This window comes from Leptidea sinapis, chromosome 46 (assembly GCF_905404315.1).
Source record: "Leptidea sinapis chromosome 46, ilLepSina1.1, whole genome shotgun sequence".
Lineage (NCBI taxonomy): Eukaryota > Metazoa > Arthropoda > Insecta > Lepidoptera > Pieridae > Leptidea > Leptidea sinapis.
Window position 1 is genome coordinate 6,456,165 of NC_066310.1, and position 19,517 is coordinate 6,475,681.

At 35.5% G+C, this 19,517-nt stretch overlaps 1 protein-coding gene across 2 annotated transcripts; it reads right to left on the reverse strand.

The window, feature by feature from the left end:
• Positions 1-1,066: 1,066 nt before the first annotated feature.
• Positions 1,067-19,413, reverse strand: LOC126977831 (leukotriene A-4 hydrolase-like). 2 transcript variants are annotated; one of them, XM_050826454.1, is made up of 11 exons: positions 19,219-19,413; positions 18,633-18,688; positions 18,369-18,481; positions 17,403-17,545; positions 12,184-12,295; positions 11,171-11,391; positions 10,384-10,582; positions 5,446-5,667; positions 4,031-4,178; positions 2,120-2,303; positions 1,067-1,656 (listed from the first exon to the last, which is right to left on the reverse strand). In XM_050826454.1, the coding sequence occupies exons 2-11, from the start codon at positions 18,673-18,675 to the stop codon at positions 1,206-1,208; spliced, it is 1,836 nt and encodes a 611-aa protein (XP_050682411.1). In that variant the 5' UTR covers positions 18,676-18,688; positions 19,219-19,413; the 3' UTR covers positions 1,067-1,205. The 2 variants fall into 2 exon arrangements, with proteins under 2 accessions (XP_050682411.1, XP_050682412.1); XM_050826455.1 differs by lacking the exon at positions 4,031-4,178 and adding an exon at positions 4,203-4,350 and having other exon boundaries at positions 19,219-19,412.
• Between the last annotated feature and the right edge of the window lie 104 nt (positions 19,414-19,517).

Below are 19,517 nucleotides of genomic sequence, written 5' to 3' on the forward strand. Positions count from 1 at the left end.
ATTTTAATCTGCCCTTGAAGATGAAGCTATAGCATTAATGTGTAATTAAAAATAATATCATTATTAACTAATTTCATACGTCATGAGATACCGGCCGCGACGTCGCGTCGTCAGCGTAAACGTATTACGCAGAGAGAAAAACAATTATGCATCTAGCGTGCCAATATGTAGCCTATGTTGTTTATATTCATGCAAAATTAGGATTTAATCCAACTAGCAGTTTATACATTTTACCCAGACGAAAATTCTATATAGTAACGTTTTCAATTCGGTATTGTTTGCAGAACATATAGCAAAAAATTAAAAAAAAAATGTTAAATTTACAAATTTACTTTGAACGATGTTTTGGCCATACGCCATCCTTAAATTGAGAAGCTATAATTGTTGTCATTAATTTTTGTCTGTTAGAAACCCATCACTTCCTAATTTTCTGAGTCAACCATTTTATCCTATACCCAACCCAATAAAAGTGCTCAACGCCGCTAAAGAAGTTTTCGCTGCAATATAATCCTATCTATTTTATCTGATATCGTTACGATAAGAAACTAAATGTAGGAAAAATTGTGCGATATCTCAATTCTGAACAGCCGCGTCCAGACCAACCGAGAACGGCCGGCGAGGCAGCCCTGCAAGTAAGTCTCAGTCGGTGTGTACGTGGCTCGGGCTGCCTAGGGCGCACGTTCCCTCGACTGAGCGTGCCTCGGGGTCGGCTATCGGTAAACAGAACGCGCTGCCTTAAGTATATAAAAAGGTCGGCAACGCTCCTGTGATTCCTCTGGTGTTGCAAGAGAATGTGGGCGGTGGTGATCACTTAACACCAGGTGATCCGTACGCTCGTTTGTCCTCCTTTTTCAATAAAAAAAACTAGTGTTCTGTGCTCAGATTGCGTACGGTGTGGACTGTGGTTTTGGCTCGTGAGCGCTATTTTCACCAGCTGTGTTAAAGTTAGCTCATTGTCAAGAGCAGTCGATCGTATATAATTAAATGGTGGTGGGACATTTCCATATTGAATGCGACGCCCATTAATTTTATCTCCAAGCGTTTTGGTCTTTTATAAAAAACAACGTTTGTTTTAAAATTAATTAATCAATACAGTGTAATATATATATTTATGATAAAAATATGTCAAAAATAACATGTTATTAACATATAACCACTGGTTCGCTTACAGCACCGTCGCTCAAATTCTTAACGGTAAATTAAAATCACACATTTAGATGTAAATCTTTTCTTACAGTGTACGCGGAAACGTGCATCATGTAGGGCTCATTTCTGAGGAAGTTCTCAATTGTGCGTTCCCTCACGTCTTCCCAAGCATACAAGTCTCTATAGATTGGTCTCACATACTTCATACGACCTTGTTGGTTCACAAACGCGAACGAGTCATTCAGTTTGGTTTCGTCCCTGCTTCTAATACACATCCTCAACCAGCGGTACGTTATCTCTGTGTTCTTGCTGGTAGACACTCTGTATGCTTCACCAAGGGCTCTTAATTTGTCCAACGGCAAGGCGTCTTGGTCGATCAAGTGCTGAAGAAGGTTTATCAGTTGCTGCGGACTGAATGTCCTGACGTCATTGTAGTCTAGTGATTCAGCGTCGCTTGAATTAATTTTGAGCAGTACGTTCTTAACGGCTTTCGTCATTGAAGTGTCGTATCTGTAATGATTGAGATGATTTAACTAAGATAGGGAACTTTCTTTGTTAATGTACTTATATCTATTATATTTACCAGTCTGAGGCTCCCTTGCACCGGATGCCGGCTAGATTATGGGTACCACGACGGCGCCTATTTCTGCCATCAAGCAGTAATGTGTAAGCATTACTGTGTTTCGGTCAGAAGGGCGTCGTAGCTGGTGAAATTACTGGGCAAATGAGACTTGACAAATTATGTCTCTAAGTGTCGAGCGTAGTTGTAGTGCCGCTCAGAGTTTTTTGGTTTTCCAATAATCCTAAACGGCACTGCATTGTAATAAGCAAAGCGTCTTGCATACCATCAGGTAAATTTGCTCATCCTGACACTTTTTCTCATATAAAAAAAATTGTATGTACTACCCAACAAATCATCATCATCAGCAGAATAAACAATCTCGCTATTCTCCTCACTCCTAGATCAACTTACTCAGGAATCACTGGAGGCATGCCAGGTTTGTGAAGCCATGTTGCCCAGTCAACGTCGTTCAAGGCTTTCGTCAGGTCAGCGCTGTCCTTGAAATATTCAAACAGGAACGACTTGAACTGGTCCGTGTCTATCGACTTCTTTTGGAATTTGTTCAGATACGAACGCATGAAGTCGTCGAACACAGCTGCAAAAATATAATGACATCAATAATCAATTAATGAATTTTTCAACCTACAAAATAGATACAAATTACTGGGGTTTAGGTCAGGTGAATATGGAGAATGCTCAAGGAAGTATTTCGAAGACACTATTTCGAATTGTAGCCATATCAAAGGCACACCTGCGGGCATCTTGATGAAAGAAAAAAAAATATTTTGCTAGTTCCGTCGCCTTTTTCGTTACGCAGTTGTTTTTATTTGTTCTGCATATAAAGAGTTAGTAACAGTAGCTCCATGTTCGAGATATTCAACATGACCAGCCCTGTACTATCCCAGAAACTCTTTTCTCTCCGGACGACTCCCCTTAAGTTCCTAAGTTGTTGTTCTAAATCATAAACTGTAGGTAATTTTTTTTCTGTATTATTACGGTGAGGCAACATTTTATTCAATATTCTAAAATGTTCAGGATCTTATTGTAACACTAAAACTATAAACCATCAACGCGCTCAATAAGTGAGGCGGTGTAAAATTCGCCGCGTATTTCGTTAAATTGCCAATTAACAATGGCCGATTCGCGTACTGATTACAATAACTAGATGCAGTTATCAGTTTTTAAATAATTACGCCGACGTGTATCGTTCTCACTTGCAAAAATGCAAAATTGCCAAAAGATTGAATTCATTTAACAAGCTATAAGAGCGCCTTTTCATTACAACTGCAGCCGCGCGACTTGTTTAGATTGGGGTGGCGCACTTCTTCATACTTCATTACAAAAATGGATTCCAACGAGGAAACGTCGTTGTTGCTCCTGCTTTTGTTGGTTATCCTTCGACGCCATCGACGTCGCCTACATAATAAAAAAAAGAAACAATACTGGATCGCTCCTTTGTTTCGAAATCAGCATATGAATAGTGATTATATAACTGTATTTAGAGTGTTGTTAAATGGTCATAATAATAAATTCTTTAATTACGTTCGAATGTCAAAAAAAGCTTTATTATTTTGGACACAAAGCGCTTTGTAGAATTATGATTGAACCCTCCTTCTGGTTTGTTCTGTTTTCTGAGTCTGACTGTTCCAAAGAGTCTCGAGAAATGTTCATTCTGGGAATTTTAGGTATTTTATCATACTATTATTTAATTATTCTTTCAACTGAAGAATACATAGGAGCATTTGCAACTAAAGTAGATTGATGTTAATCTTACATTATCAATATTGTAGCTTTTAGCTACTTTTTGGTTTCAGGAGCTTCATAAAAAGGTAGGCCCGTGGAAATGATAAATAGCAATTTTGCGGCGTCCGCCATATTGGATTTAAAATGGCGTTACTTTGCTTATCGTATATATCTGCTCACAAGCACATAATATACTAAAAGGTACTAAATTTAATCCAAGTAATAAAGTAAAATATGTTTTTTCCTACATTATGGTAAGAATAATAATGGAAGAAGAGCAATAGCAATAAGGCATTAATTGCTTACCGGAAGGCATTAAGGCAAAAAATGTTAATGTTAATAAAGTAATAATATAAGACTTTATTGCCTTCGCACGTTGTAACAGGGACGGAACATTGGCAAATTACTTTCGCGTGACGTCAGCTTGCAAACGGTACTTGATTGGTGTGATTTTTAAGTTACGCCGGCTGCTACTATGACGTCACTAAGATGGCGACTTATCAGTCTCAACTTGCGAGGATTATACTAGGAGATTGATCTTTTAAGGCCCGATAAGTTTTATTTTCTACATTTACTTACCAGGCCCACCGAGCGAATCTTCCAATACTCTCAAAAACAACGAGCCCTTCTCATAAGGCACCGTAGAGAACGCATCATCCGGATGTACGTTGCTCAGATTGACCACCAACTGAGTCAAAGGATTCTTCACCCCAAGGTCGTCTTTAATCTAAAAAAAACATAAACATCGTACCTGCACCTCCGAGTGTGTCTTCAAGGTACCTGAGGAAGAGCGAACCTTTCTCGTAAGGCACTCGAGAGAATGAGTCATCCGGGTGTGTGTTTGTCAGGTCGGGCACCAACTCCGTCAGTGGGTTTGTTGGGCCCAGATTACTCATAATCTACAAATTTCACTTATTTATTATCTGTCCATTATTTCAGTTTGAAGGAGGATGGAACAAACATAGCTGCCAAGTTTATTTAAGAGAAAGTTCGCTTAGGGGCAATACCTACCAGACTTCGAGTAGAACTACTTTGTCTCAAAAAATGTCATCATGCAAAGTAATGTTTTTAATTAAAGTACCAAGAAAAACATAGTTTTAAATATATTTAAATTTAGGCTATTAAAATATTGTTTATACCCAAAAGGCGCGGTTTTAGATCCCGCATTGTTCATACATTTTTTTTTACTAATTATTAGTGAAAGAAATTACAAAAAAAAATATGAAGAGGAAATTCTAGAACTCCGTGACAAACATTTGCATAATAATCATATTGTATATGTTGTTAGATTACCTGCACGAGTGTCACTCTTTTTAGTAACATTCTTTTTAATATGAATGAGATTTAGGCACCCATGACTGACCATGCAGGCTGATAAGCATGCAAAAGAAAATAATGTATAAGCGCAGGTCTGGCCACAATGGGGATTAATACTCTCATCTCTGGGCTGATACTGGGCTGCACCAGACTCCAGTATCAGCGAGAACCATTTCATCCCACTCAGAGCTGTTTGAAGCTGTCGGGATCTAGTACTCAGTGGACTGGATCACTTGGGGTTGCCGTAGAGACATCGCTTCACGTTGTGTCTTCTACTGCATTATCACGGGGAGCTTTCCCAAGAGCTGTTTGACTTGCTTCCTACCGCAGATTTCCACCTTTGCCCGACACGTCACAACTTGGATATTATCCTAACGCAGTTTTCAAGGAACTCTTTGCCACATCCTACAAACTATTGAATGAGCTTTCTTGCGCATGATTTCCAAGGCGATTTTACATGTATACTTCAAAAAAAAGCGCGCAGACCTTCCCAAAAGGCCGGAAATACTCCTGTGATTCCACTGGTGTTTCAGAAGACTATGGGTAATGGCAATCTAACATATAATCTACATCAGGACATAATGACCCGTACGCTCATTTGTCCTGCTCAAAAAGGAAGTAAATATTCCGCAATAATTTAAAATCCTGTATACTTAGTTGTATTAAATCCTACTTACAGTTTCAGTCAGCTCCTGCAGACCCAGTAGACTGTTGAAGTCTCTACTCTTCCTCGCTTCATCTTTATCACTTATCAAGGAAGCTCCGACCTTCCTCTCGAGGAATACTGTGAACCCTTCATTCAGCCAGAAATGTTCAAAGTTTCTGTTTGTTACGAGGTTACCAGTCCAACTGTGCATTATCTCGTGAACTATTACATCCGCCTGACTTCTATCGCCAGCCTATAAAGATATAGTATACTCATTATAGCCGAATATTTTCTTTAAACTTGACAATTAATTTAACAGCATAATTAGTTAAAAAACTAAAATATTGTTCATTGTTTTAGCCAAAAAAAGTTGCAGCGTTACGGATATACAGAGTGAGTGATTAAATGACGATGGCAATGCCAATAAATTTAGAATCTCATTGGAACAAATGATTGTCTCAACTAGATTTAATGTGACTCCTTATGAACAAAAAAAATTTAGTACTTGATTGTATCACAAAAATTTAATTTGCATGTAAATGAAAACTAATGCGCATCGTTCATAATTTTTTTTATTCTAATTTATTTTAATTAATATATTTGTGTATTAATCCTAGAACTGAGGGTTATCACTTTAAAAAAATAAAAAATTGTTTAGACGGTCGCGGTGATTAGACGCAATATTCGCATTGTGTCAAAGATTGATCTACTATTATGGAGTAATGGGCGCAATAAGCTACATTGGTGCAAATATTACCAATGTGGGGCTGCGGTATGACATATCCATAAGAGGATTAAGATAGCCCATGCAGTATTTGTACCTCAGAGATATTTTGCGCTGTAAATTTGTACAAAGTGCTAGAACAAGTGGTTTTATAGTGTAATTATATCAGATAAGACCTTTCTACTATGTAAATACAATCTCAATGCTAGCCTTAAAACAGATGCAGTGTTGTAAAACCTTATCATAAATATTGAATTAGAAACGGCAAAGCTAAATTCGAACACCGTATCAGTAAGATTTAATACGCCTTGGTCATGTTGTAAGTAATACTGTGATTTGTGGAACGGAGACCAAGACTTTCAACTGTAGAATTCATCCTAGATACATATTTACGTAAGAGTGGTGTTTTAATTATCGCAGATGCGATACGCGCTGCAGCTATTTAATTTTATTAATCTTTACATGAAATCGTATGCAACATCAGCATGCGTGCCGCTTGACTCGGATTTCAGTAAAATATACAGATCGCGAACAATGACGTCTTCAACTTCGACGCGTTCGATACAGGAGGTCTATTACCAAAATCGAAAGCCGAAGTTTCGTCCGAAACGAAAGAACGACGAACTTCAAATTAAATCCTATTACCAAAGTTCTTCGGATCCGAATAGTGCGGACGGATTTCGTTTCGGAACCATAAATAATTAAGTTGTAGTTACGACTTTATTAAATTTAAACAACGATAAAGTCAATGTCAAGTGAATTTGAGAATAAGGTAAACGAAAAACAAAATGTGTAATCGCGAACTTCGGATCCGGAACACTTTCGTAATAGGAAAATGTACGATTGGTCAACAGAAACTTCGTATTTCGATTTTGGTAATAGGACTTCAGATTCCAACATTTACATTACATCCATACATTTTCGAGATTACAAATTTTGTCTTTCGTTTACCTTGTTCCCAAATTCACTTGACATTTACTTTTTCGCTGTTTGACATTATTATGATCGTTACTACAACCACACTTTTTACGACAACCTTAAAGGTTTCGTTTAATATAATAACCCCCTTATTCATAATGGTCCGCTAACTTTAAACAGCTTCATTCTGACTTAGGTCAATAGAAGAAGACAGAGTGAGAATTAGCAATGCTTTAAGTTAGCAGACTATTATGAATAAGGGGGTAAATATTTATTTTATTCTAAAATGGCACGTTTTGTGTTGCACAAAGAGGTCTTCTTGTGCGAGAAAATCTTGAAAGAGCAAAATACAACGTCGTCTTCGGCGATATTTATTTAATAAACAAATTCCCGAGGGGCATTTTGATTTGAATTATCGCCTTAGTCGAAATTTATTTGAATAACTTTGCGAATAGATCATTACAATAATGCCTAATTAAAAATGTTTGCGTCTACATTTTCATCAAAATTGCTTCTTTTGTCAACCACCAAACTTAAGTCTATGGTTCCGAAACGAAATCCGTCGTTCTTTCGTTTCGGACCGAAACTTCGGCTTTCGGTGTTAAGTGCGGTGAGGGCGGCACGAATGACGTCACCCGTTGGCAACATACGTGCGGCACGATCGGTGCGTTCGCCGCATAGGTACTCGATGCGATGCGAAATTCGATTAATGCGGCCTCGTGGCGCTCCAGTGCAGCGGTGCGTTTAAGTGCGCGTTCACCAATACCGCCTTATAACCCTTTATTTGTGTTTAGCATTATAATAACACGTATTGCGAACAACATTTTTTTTGCTTTATTTAGATCACTTTGTACTATAGTACCAGAGGTATCACAAAAGCGTTGCCTTTCAGGTGGATACATACTTATTTTTAGTTTGAAGGCATTGGAAAGCTATGACCTATTTATCACAAGACTTGTATTCTGATTGTCTACGTGTTTGCAATCACGTCTGCGAAATATTTCAACGACATTGGTAGTGGCGATTATAAACAACATTAATAATAGTTGTGTAAGCAACTCATACAACCCAAATACGTGCTCTATTAGATATATTCTGCTACGTGACATTTGAAGTTAATTAATTGCAAAGGTCAATTAACCACGAGTCAACTTCTGATTTTAACACTTTCAATTTGTAACGATACAATAAAAAAGAGAAATAAATAAAAAAAGCTGTGGTATGAAAAAAAAACAACTTTATAGAAATAAAAAAAAACTGATGCCTCTCAAGATGTTCTTGATGATGTATGAACATAGGCACATTTCAAATTGTAACGATAAAATAAAAATATGGGAAATAAATAAAAAATGGCTGTGGTATGATATCAGTGTTCACGACCCTAAGTAAAATTTTTGAAAAAATTATTTTAAGCCAAATGCTTAGGTACTCACTTTAACACTTATAAGTTACTTCATATAAAACAATTTTTCTTTACTAGGGGACGCTCGACTACGGATGCAGGTGTTGAACTCATCAGAAATATTTTTGAGGCCTGGGAGGAATCACAGAATGTACTTGGTATCTTCTCTGATTTATCTAAGGCTTTTGATTGTGTTCAACATTCAACGCTGGTCAGGAAGCTATGTCTATATGGTATAAGAGGATCTGCACTCGATCTTCTGATCTCATATTTAAATAATAGGATTCAGAGGGTCGAGGTGAATGGCAGGAGATCTCCTGGGACTCTTCTCGGTATGGGGGTACCACAAGGGTCTATTCTTGGACCCTTTCTCTTCCTAATTTATATAAATGAACTACCTAACCTGGTAGAAAAAAACACAAGGTGGTATTGTTTGCGGATGACACTTCACTTATATTCAAAGTGAAACGAAGCCAAGTTTTATACGACGAAGTAAACAATGCTCTATCTGACATCGTGTACTGGTTTAGCGCCAATAACTTATTGTTAAATAGTCATAAAACCTAAAAATGTCAAAAATGTAGATGCGAATATTTTATTAAATGGAAAGGTGGTAAAACCAGTGGAATCTGCTGTATTTCTTGGTATTACTCTTGATTCCAAATTGCAATGGGGCCCCCATATTGAAGGATTGGCGAATAGGCTTAGTTCTGCAGCATATGCGGTTAAGAAAATTAGACGGTTAACTGACATAGATACGGCGAGATTAGTATACTTTAGTTATTTTCATAGTATTATGTCCTATGGTATATTGTTATGGGGCAGTGTGGCCGATATTAATACCATTTTTGTGCTGCAGAAGAGGGCTATTCGCGCGATTTATAGCCTAGGTCCTAGAGAAAAATTTAAAGAAATAAACATTTTGACTGTTGCTTCTCAATACATTTTTGATAATGTTCTGTATGTTCATAAGCACATTGAGGAATTTTCTAGAAACTGTGACATTCATAATGTTAACACGAGGAACAAACATAAACTTGTTATGCCTTCTACTCGGTTGGGTCGAGTTAGTAAGTCTTTTGTTGGGCGATGTATATGCTTCTACAATATGATCCCAGAAAATGTACAAAACAAATGTGTTACGAAATTTAAAAGAATTGTTAAAAAACGTTTGTGTGGGAAAGGTTATTATAGCATAAACGATTTTCTTAATGACACCACGGACTGGGAATAAAGCGAACACCCTCAGGCTCTTTAATTATAAAGGTTTATTGTACGATATCACATTGTAATCCATATTTTATTAAAAAAAAAACGCTGAGTTTCTTGCGCCCATTTTTCTCAGGTCAAGGCAGTCTCTTTTGTATGGGTGGTAGTTTTTGACGTTCAATAAGTGATTTTAAATCCTATTTTGAATAAAAATATTTGAATTTGATAAAAGAAAAATTTATAGAATTAAAAAATTAACTGATACCTCTCAATATGTTCTTGATGGTGTAACGTATGAACATAGGCACATTTTAAATTGTAACGATAGAATAAAAAAAGGGAAATACATCAAAAATGGCTGTGGTATGATAAAAGAAAAATTTATAGACAAAAAAAGGTACTGATGCCTCTCAATATGTTTTTGATGATGTAACGTATCAACATAGACACATTTTAAATTGAAACGATAGAATAAAAATATGGGAAATAAATAAAAAATGGCTCAGGGTTCAAGGCTCTTACCGAGATTTACGATTTACCGACACTCGCACGGTTCGCTCAGTAGATGGAGTCGCGGTTTCGAGACCCACATCGTCCATAAATTTTGGTACAAATTAAATTTGTATTATTTAACCCCAGAAGTGAGGGGTATGTCTTAAAACTAAGAAACCCTATTTATAGTCAATGGGATTATCGCCAGAGTAATTTTAACTTACCAACAAAGTGGGCGTGACGAATGTGAGACAGGGGTTCTCCATACCGCCGTAGGGGAAGGACGGAGGCAGCACCAACAGGTCGTACTGCGTCCACTGGTACGGACCACACAGAGCTTCAGCCGCCTGCAAGTACTTCTCTGTATCCGCAAACTCCCACGCACTCCTCTCTATTTCCTCCTTCTCAGCCCAAACGTGAGACCTTACAATAATCCCCAAAATTAGAGAACATTATTAACATTTTATCAATCTATTTTGGAAGTTTTTGTTACAATTTCTATAATATATTACAAGTTCTGGTTTTTACTATATTGTTTTTACACGCTTTTTATTAGCTTCGCCTGTATGTATATTTGTAACCGACTCATTTGGGCGCCATTTTGACCCACTTTAAATGGCCAGATTTCGTTTAAACTTCTATTTTTGATATTTAATAAAATGATTCCTTTTCACAATTTGCAAAATAAGATTTTTGTTAATTTATATAATTTTCATCTACCGTCGATAAGGCAGGAAATTATGTTAATTTTTAATTTTAACCATTATCTTTAACCGATTTATCTAATTTTTAGGAAATTTTCGAATACCAAAAAGAATTTTGTGTTTTTTATCGTGTTTTTTTAAAAACTATTACATAATATTATTATATTTAAAAATTAGTTTCACTTGTTACAGGCTATTTTATTTTAATAGTAAAGGAGACCAAAAGCATGATTAACTTAGGACCCAATAAGTAGTTAGTACGGTATTTGCTAGAATAAAGTTGAGTGTTGCCAAATTAATAACATACCGAGGACCCAGCTCCCTGGATTCCAGGACCCCCACGGCGATGGCGAGCAAGTAGGAAGGTATCGGCACGGGCTGTCTGAACGTGGTCTTTGTGTTGTTGCTGCCGTCTCGGATGGCACTCATCAGGACAGAGAAGTTTTCTGGAGCTGACACCTCGGCGGTGTACGTGAACTTCACTGCGGGCGAATCTTGGCACGGCATGATAGAGCGGGCATGGATCGGCTGAAATCAAGTACTAAACTAACACACTTTTCTTGTGCTCGTTTTTCTCAGCTCTGCTTCAATCCAGTGGGAGGCTCCTTTGCTCAGGATGCCGGCTAGATTATGGGTCCAACAACGGCGCCTATTTCTGCCGTGAAGCAGTAATGTGTACACATTACTTTTTCTGTCTGAAGGGCACCGTAGCTAGTGAAATTACAAGGCTAATGAGACTTAACACCTTATGTCTCAAGGTGACGAGCGCAGTTGTAGTGCCGCTCAAAATTTTTGGGGTTTTTCAAGAATTCTGAGGGCAGGGCGCATCAATTACCACCAGCAGATGTCCTGCTCGTCTCGTCCCTTATTTTCATAAAAAAAAATCCTCAAAATATATTATGAATCAATTTAAGTGCTATTTAAGTATAATTTATTTTAAAATTACTTCTTACTTATACATACATTTATCCTTACGTTTCGCTAATATTCAACAAAGGCGAACAAAGCATGCGAGAAAGAAATAAAAACTCTAACAGATATACAGCAACATAGCCAAATTTGATTGACAAGTCGTCAACAGTCAGCAACGCTTGGCGTTAGCTCCTTAGCACACATTGGACAAATCAACATTATCGGGCCAAAATGTTTTATTACTATACGGGCCCAGTCGTCTAAATAATACTTATTCTTAGTTTATAAATACATACATTGCTACATACACTCTTTCTCTTTCGCGGCCGTTCATTATAATAACTGGACACGGCCTGATTCATCTTAGCTTCAGCTACATGATGAAAATTATATTCAAAATAAACACACCTGACATTGACTGAACATGTAGGGATATTTCTTGCCCGATGTTTGTTTTGGTTCCAGCCATTGTAGAGCAGTTGCTGACGGAGATGTTTTGTACTTTATCCTTAGTTTAACCCTAAAAAAATCGAGCATAGAATATAATTGGTATATATTAAAAGTTTCTATAACTTATAATATGAATAATTTTTACTTATCCTGTTTTTAAATATTACATTGTTTCTGAATGGTTGCGAAGTACATTTCAAGCTTTGAGCCAACTTATGACAAAGACAATATTATATATGACAATTTTTTTATTTTGCGTGAGATCTTGCAAGAAACTTTTTTAATTCACCAATACTCTTTTGCTGAGATCTATAGAGCGTACTTAGAGGTTGCTCAGACTTTACTTACGTAAAACTGAGCTGAGTGTGATAAAACGCCAACTTGACTTTTGCATTGGGCTGTCTTAGCTAAAGCTCAACGTAATTTCTGCTGTCGAATGACGATAAAAACGAAATCAAAGATTATGCTTAGATTACAATCAGCTAAGTTTAACGTAAGTAAAGTCTGAGCAAAGTCTAAGTAAGCTTTAAAGATCTCAGCATAAGAGTATTGGTGAATTAAAAAAGTTGTTGTTGCAAAACAATCGGCGAATAGCAGACATCAATGGAATTTCGCATTTTGTAATGTCTGGTAGAGAAATTCGGCTACTGGTATAAACCAGATCAACTCCTCGGACTCCCCGATGCGGTTGAAAGTGCAGAGATACTCCACATCTTTATGCAACGCCAAAGCCAATCGGAGATGACTTGATTATCAATGATTTGATCGCTCTTGGTTGGTCAGGCGCACCCCAGTATATCAGCTCGTACCGCTTGCTACGTGCAACGCAGAGAGCTGCTCAAATAATCGAGGATCTAGTGTTCGTTGAACTACTAGATCACTCCGCGTTGCGTAGAGACGTCACTCTATTGTGTGTCTTCGACTGCATTTGTCTCGGGGAGTGTTCCGAAGAGTTGTTCGACCTGATACCTGCCGTCGAATCCCACCTCCGCACGATACGCTATAAATTAGGTATCAATGCCTCCATCTGGTGCGGTTTTCATGGAGATTTCTTCGACGTACGACAAACCGGTGGAATGAGCTTTCTTTTGCGGTGTTTCCATGATGATAAGACATGGGTCGACCTGCCTTCAAAAAAAGCGCGTATACTTTTCTAAAAGCACCTGTGATTGGGTGGCGGTTATCACTTAACATTAGGTGTGCCGTACACTCGTATTTTCACCACTCCCATGCGAAAGAAACTGGTACCTACTGGGGAGCGCCCGCTCAGAGGTGAGAGCAGTATATCTATACTAATATTATAAAGCTGCAGTGTTTGTTCGTTTGTTTGTTTGTTTGAACGCGCTAATCTCGATTCTTTCAGTGTTGGGTAGTCCATTTATCGAGGAAGGCTATAGGCTATGTTTTTTTTTCAAAATTAGGGATCCGTAATAAAATTGCTATTTTGTAACACAAGGTGTAAAATCGAAAACCTATTTTTGCGTGCGCTGCAAAAACAATTGACAATAGAACAAAATGATGTACAGGCTATAATATAGGCAATATTTTATTACTTATAAAACTATCGCGTGAATTATACTTTATATGGCAAAACAACGTTTGCCGGGTCAGCTAGTAGCAGTTTATTATGGTATAGTACCTACTTTTTATGTTCAACTATATTACAAATTACATCATGATTTCAATCTACTTATAACAATAACTAGCAACATTTCTGTCTGTGTTATATAAGTTAAGCCACCGACTACTCATAAAAATGTTCAATGACATACTAAACCACGCACTCATAATGATGACTCTACAATGTTTTGTAGTGCATTCACTTTAGATAAGTAGTTACTATAAAGCAAAAGCAAAAACGATTTAGCTGCGAGCGTGAGGCAAAGTGATTTAAATTTCGAACCCCACGTGACCATACATCCGGGAATTACTCCGCGTTAAAAATATAAACAATGCGATCCGGTGCGTTCCGAAACTCATTTTAGCCTAGCGTATTATCTCATTGTCACAAAATTTTATATGTAACTTATCGAAATTTAGATTTATAAATTGTATAATAAACATTGTTTAATATTATCTTAATTATTTCTCTTACTATAACACTTTTCTCGCTAGTCGAGGTGAAAAGTTGTATGTTTCACACGAGACCATTTTTTTTTTGTCTCTTGCCTTTAAATCACTCACTACCTCAGTACTCTATATTAGAATTCAATTCTAGACTACTTCGCCAATTCGTGATTTAAAGTCAGCACTCGCAGCAAAAAATCACTTTGCTCACTTGTTGAACAAATAACTATTCTCTACAATCCATTATGTGCTACAGCGATATAATGTCTATTTTAATTAAATCAATCAACTGGCTCTGTCACAAAAAACACTCACTCAATATTGTTACAATGGTGTACTTTAGGCTTATTTTCCAAATTTGTATCGTTACATGATGGTTTATAAGCATAGCCGTTAAATTTAAGAGATACAGATGTTTTCGGTTCCTTGTTCACTTTAATGCATGCAATACTTTTTTCTTCTTCTTTCATTAGTGATACACTTGTAGATTTCCTTTAGTAGTAACCAAGAATAGGATTTTTTTTAATTATAATTATTAGTAGTTAGTGTGCATTCGTTTTCTGCATTTCATAAGTCACATGCATAACAACTTATATTGTTATATTGGTTAGATATGCTAGTCAATAGAATTCACAGATATTTATGTAGGTCACTAAAATTACTGACAAGAGTCAAGAGGGCGACCTCAGAAAAAAAATAAGTTAGGCCACTTTGCTTGCAGAATTTATTGAAACCCTCTAATGGCCGTTCCCAATATACTATCTACAGATAGAGATAAATTATCACCTTCTACTGTCAGTAATTAGCTATCAATAATCTGAAGCTGTCCCAATATACCTTATAAGTCATTCTTGTCGCATTATATTGGGACGCGTGAATATGTCGTCCCATTGACACGTTGAATATGTCGTCCCATTGACAGACGGCGTGTACGGATAAGGTGAGTTACCGTCGACAAGTTTATTGGGACAGAAAAGTCAACGATAGTTACGATTTTTATCCCAAGTAAGAGATAGACTGAATATTGGGAACGGCCGTAAGGAAACAAAAATGTTATCAGAACAAAAATTAAGATTCCAAGTAGAATTATTCAAGACACAATCAATATAGATAAGACTTCAAATAGATTATATATTGAACATGCCTTACACCAATTGCTACAGTTAAAAGTGTGAATAAATCAATACACTTGGTATTCCGATTTCCAGGTGATAGGTACCGAATATTATCTTTACAGGCAAAAAATTTTCATGATTGTAGAGCACTACAACAAGCAAAACCATAAAATTTAACCACCACCATAGCCAATCCACAGTTTGACTTAACTCAAGAATGGCTTGAACAATATTGATGATAATATGATAAGTTCTAAAAATTATAACTGTTTAGCTTAAAAATCTACATCTCAGCGACTCCCTTGGTCTCAGACTGTATATAGCTATAATAAAATTTAATAAATTTTGGCATCCATTATTTCAAAAAAATATGTGCTAGTGTGTGTTCTAATCATCACTCGCCTTTATATCATTTGTTTGAAGACAGAAAACGAAGAGCACGACATCCTACTTTAGCGACTGACCAGTCACAGTCACACACTGTCTGTCAGTCAGTGCGGAATTTTTTCAATATGGCTCACAACTTAGATAACATAATATTCGCACAGTACAAAATCCGCACCGCAACTCCAGTTTGCTTGCGGTATAGTATCTTATTGTTTTCCCGCAAGTGCGTGCAGCTCCTATATGTCACAGTTTTGCAGTAGAAACCACGCAGGAAATATCCGCAATGCGTGCTTTTTTTTTTATGGAATAGGAGGACAAACGAGCGTACGGGTCGCCTGGTGTTAAGTGATCACCGCCGCCCAAATTCTCTTGCAACACCAGAGGAATCACAAGAGCGTTGCCTGCCTTTAAGGAAGGTGTACGCGCTTTTTTTGAAGGTACCCCTGTCGTATCGTCCCGGAAAATATGCCGTGCTATCACTCCTACAATAAATTAATACTTTTTCTTACAATAACTTACCAACTAACCTAAACAAATCTCCAATACACATAATTTTGTGTAAATCAAACATTTTAATATTAAGTTTTATAGGATGGATAAGCTTTTTTAAAAAACAGTTTATATTTGTAAGATTGAACTTAGGAACCCACTTATTTCTGAGTGCTTTCCTGCACAGAAAAAGGGAAAATTGGTATGAATTTTGATAGTTTGGTTTCAAATTACATAACATGTGAAACAATTCATAAATTGCTATTGTCAAGTCTACTTTATTCACAATCATTATTCGCAACTGCTTTTTTGTTTATCTATTACAATCCTGTTTAAAAATTTATTATCAATAGAAGGTGTTTTACCTTAGGTCGTCCGATGTACAACTGTTACCTTTGAAGAGTGCCACCGCCAACAAAGCATGTGGATTACACTGTGTGATAAACTAACAACATTGCTTTTATTGTTTTAATATTCAAGTTTATTGAATCATTGACATAGCGACCAAATTCTACAGCACATTCAAATTTGTTCAAAATGCAGTCTAATTTTTGACAAAATGAATGCACCAATGCTGTTCATCTTTTGTATATCATCAGTAGATGTGCTAACAAGTATGTCCCTAAATTTACTGCATATTACGTGAAATCCATATAATTAGAATCCTACATTAGTAAAAGGTTGGCATTGAGAATCCTTTTTAATGATAAAATTATGATTAAGGAAGCATAATTGAATAGGCGAAGGCGACAGCAGCTGCTCGTAATACCGCGAGTGAGAACCAATCTTATGCGAGCCACGCCTTTTACAGTAGCTTTACGAAATTTAAATGAACTTTCGCATAGGATTGACTTGTTTTCTTGCTCACTGAACGAGTTTAAAATTAGAGTAGTTGTTGTATGTTCTAGTAATAGTAATTAGTATGGTAATAGTATAGTACAATAGGTATAGATTGTTAGTAGTAGCTCTAAGATTTATGTTTATATTAATTTAAATACTTAAATTTAAGTCAAGCCTCGATCGCAATAGGTCACCCTGTAAGGATAGGGGCTTTATTGGTTAAATAAATAAATAAATAATTTGTGGTATAATAATAAATAAACAACTGTAATAACTCACTGTTTGCCAGCTCCAATTATATTGTTAAATGTAATTATCAATTTAGATCCATAGTTAGCTAAAGGTTCTTCTAATTTATATTTCAATGCCGTTCCATCCTCGAGCTCTATTGCCTCTATTTTTAGATCACTTGAGTCCAGAATCTAAAATAACAACAATAGATAAAGTATGATATTGTTAACTATAAAAGATTATAACTGATATGGACTGATACAAGATATGGTAGATGGCATGTGGTTAGTTGCGAGATAGTTTTGACATATTATATTTAAAAAATTCGCAAGATATACTGATATTACAACACTTCACTTGGAGTGATATAAAGATAACATGTTTATGATGTATAATATATACATATATTACCTATACATAAAATCAGATCAATTTTTTACTTTGATGTGATTTTTCAAGAATCAAGCAACACATTACTGGTTTGACACCATTAGAGATTTCTACATCTATTAAATAGAATAGGTGGAAAAATTACAGATCTCCAGGCACAATTTAAATTTTTTATGTAATCTATATATATAAAAATGAATTGCTGTATGTTAGTCTCGCTAAAACTCGAGAACGGCTGGACCGATTTGGCTAATTTTGGTCTTGAATTATTTGTGGAAGTCCAGAGAAGGTTTAAAAGGTGAATAAATAGAAAAATGCTGCTAAATTAAATAAAAACAACAAATGTTTTTTTCCTTTGATGTGTCCATACATAATTTCTATGAGAGAATTTATTGACGCACAGTTTGACAGTTCTGCTGTGAAACAATTTCATTACGACAGCAGGGTGCATATTTTACGAAGTAATTTTTGATTATTTATTATTGATATATAACTGACAAATATTTACATTTATTATATACAGAACATCTGTCGGGTCAGCTAGATCTTTAATAAAAAAAAAAATCTTCATTTACCAAACCAAAGCATTAAAGTTTCCACCAAAAAGTTCTAAATAAAACTCACCAACTCATTTATATCTTCAATAGCATTTACAGTCAACAATGCCAAGCCACTTAACTGTTTATTTTCAAAATCAACATCAAGTGAAAGTTCCACATGCTTAACAACAGCTAATTCTAAAATAAAAAAAATTACCTTAAATTGATTCTATACAATATTTTTAAGAATAACAACAATAATTTATTTACAAAAAAAATTAGTAATAAATCATTTTATGCTCTTGCATTTATATTTTTATTCCAAATAAAATATAATAATTATATTTACCAGGCCTAGAATATGATGAAGGGTCAAGAGGACTTAAAGCCATTGCTTCTATATTCCTGAAATAAAATAAAGTTAATGTAATAAATATTATACAGCTCACCATGTTGACAAGCATATTGTATGCTGATCTAGACTAATCTGTCTATCAAGGTTAAAAGTGCTAAGAAGAAAATTCAATTCCTAGAAACAAAATGTAATAAGTACACATTATTGATTTAAGAAATAAATTCTTATCTTACAGTTGAGACTTCAGATCAGAATTGTCACAAGTATTTGAACAATCACAAATATTTTATGAGTCTGTTTAGTCCTTAAAATATTAAAGCACTTCATTTTTCTAATTTAAAATAAATAAATCGATATTTAAAATGTAGGCAAAGGCATTCATAAGACAAGTAGTTATTCATGTGTAATGAATGTTATATTATATATTTTATCAGAATTTACTTAATTTTCTTTCATTTTTAGGTTAAGATAATATATTATATCTATATCAACAAATGTGTTTTATAGACAAATTAATAAACACCCTTAATATACAAAAAAATAAACAATATTAGGTAATTAATGTAAAATCTTAAAGGACCTGTTATAGGTATACAACTTTCTTTTGGTAAATGATTGCCAGTTGTTTTTAGCTCTTATTTCTTTGATATAATTATTATCTCCGTTTCTTTTATTTACAATTGAAATAATTCCTGTATTACTATATTTTACAATATTATGTTTTACAGCTGATAAACGAAAATTATGCCGACTAAATAATTTACCGATGACAGCCATTTTTTGGCAATTCACAATTTTGAATTTGACAATAAACTGTCACCTGTCTACAAGTAATCATATAGGTACATAGTGATTAGAGATAGTAAGTGGGTATATTTA

Excerpts from the sequence above, each read along its gene's own strand:
- LOC126977831 (XM_050826454.1), bottom strand. The coding sequence starts at position 18,675 with ATGGCTTTAAGTCCTCTTGACCCTTCATCATATTCTAGGCCTG. Across the intron at positions 5,668-10,383 it reads TCGTCACGCCCACTTTGTTG|GCTGGCGATAGAAGTCAGGC; the intron begins GTAAGTTAAAAT and ends ATATCTTTATAG. Across the intron at positions 4,179-5,445 it reads TGCAGGAGCTGACTGAAACT|ATTAAAGACGACCTTGGGGT; the intron begins GTAAGTAGGATT and ends TGTTTTTTTTAG.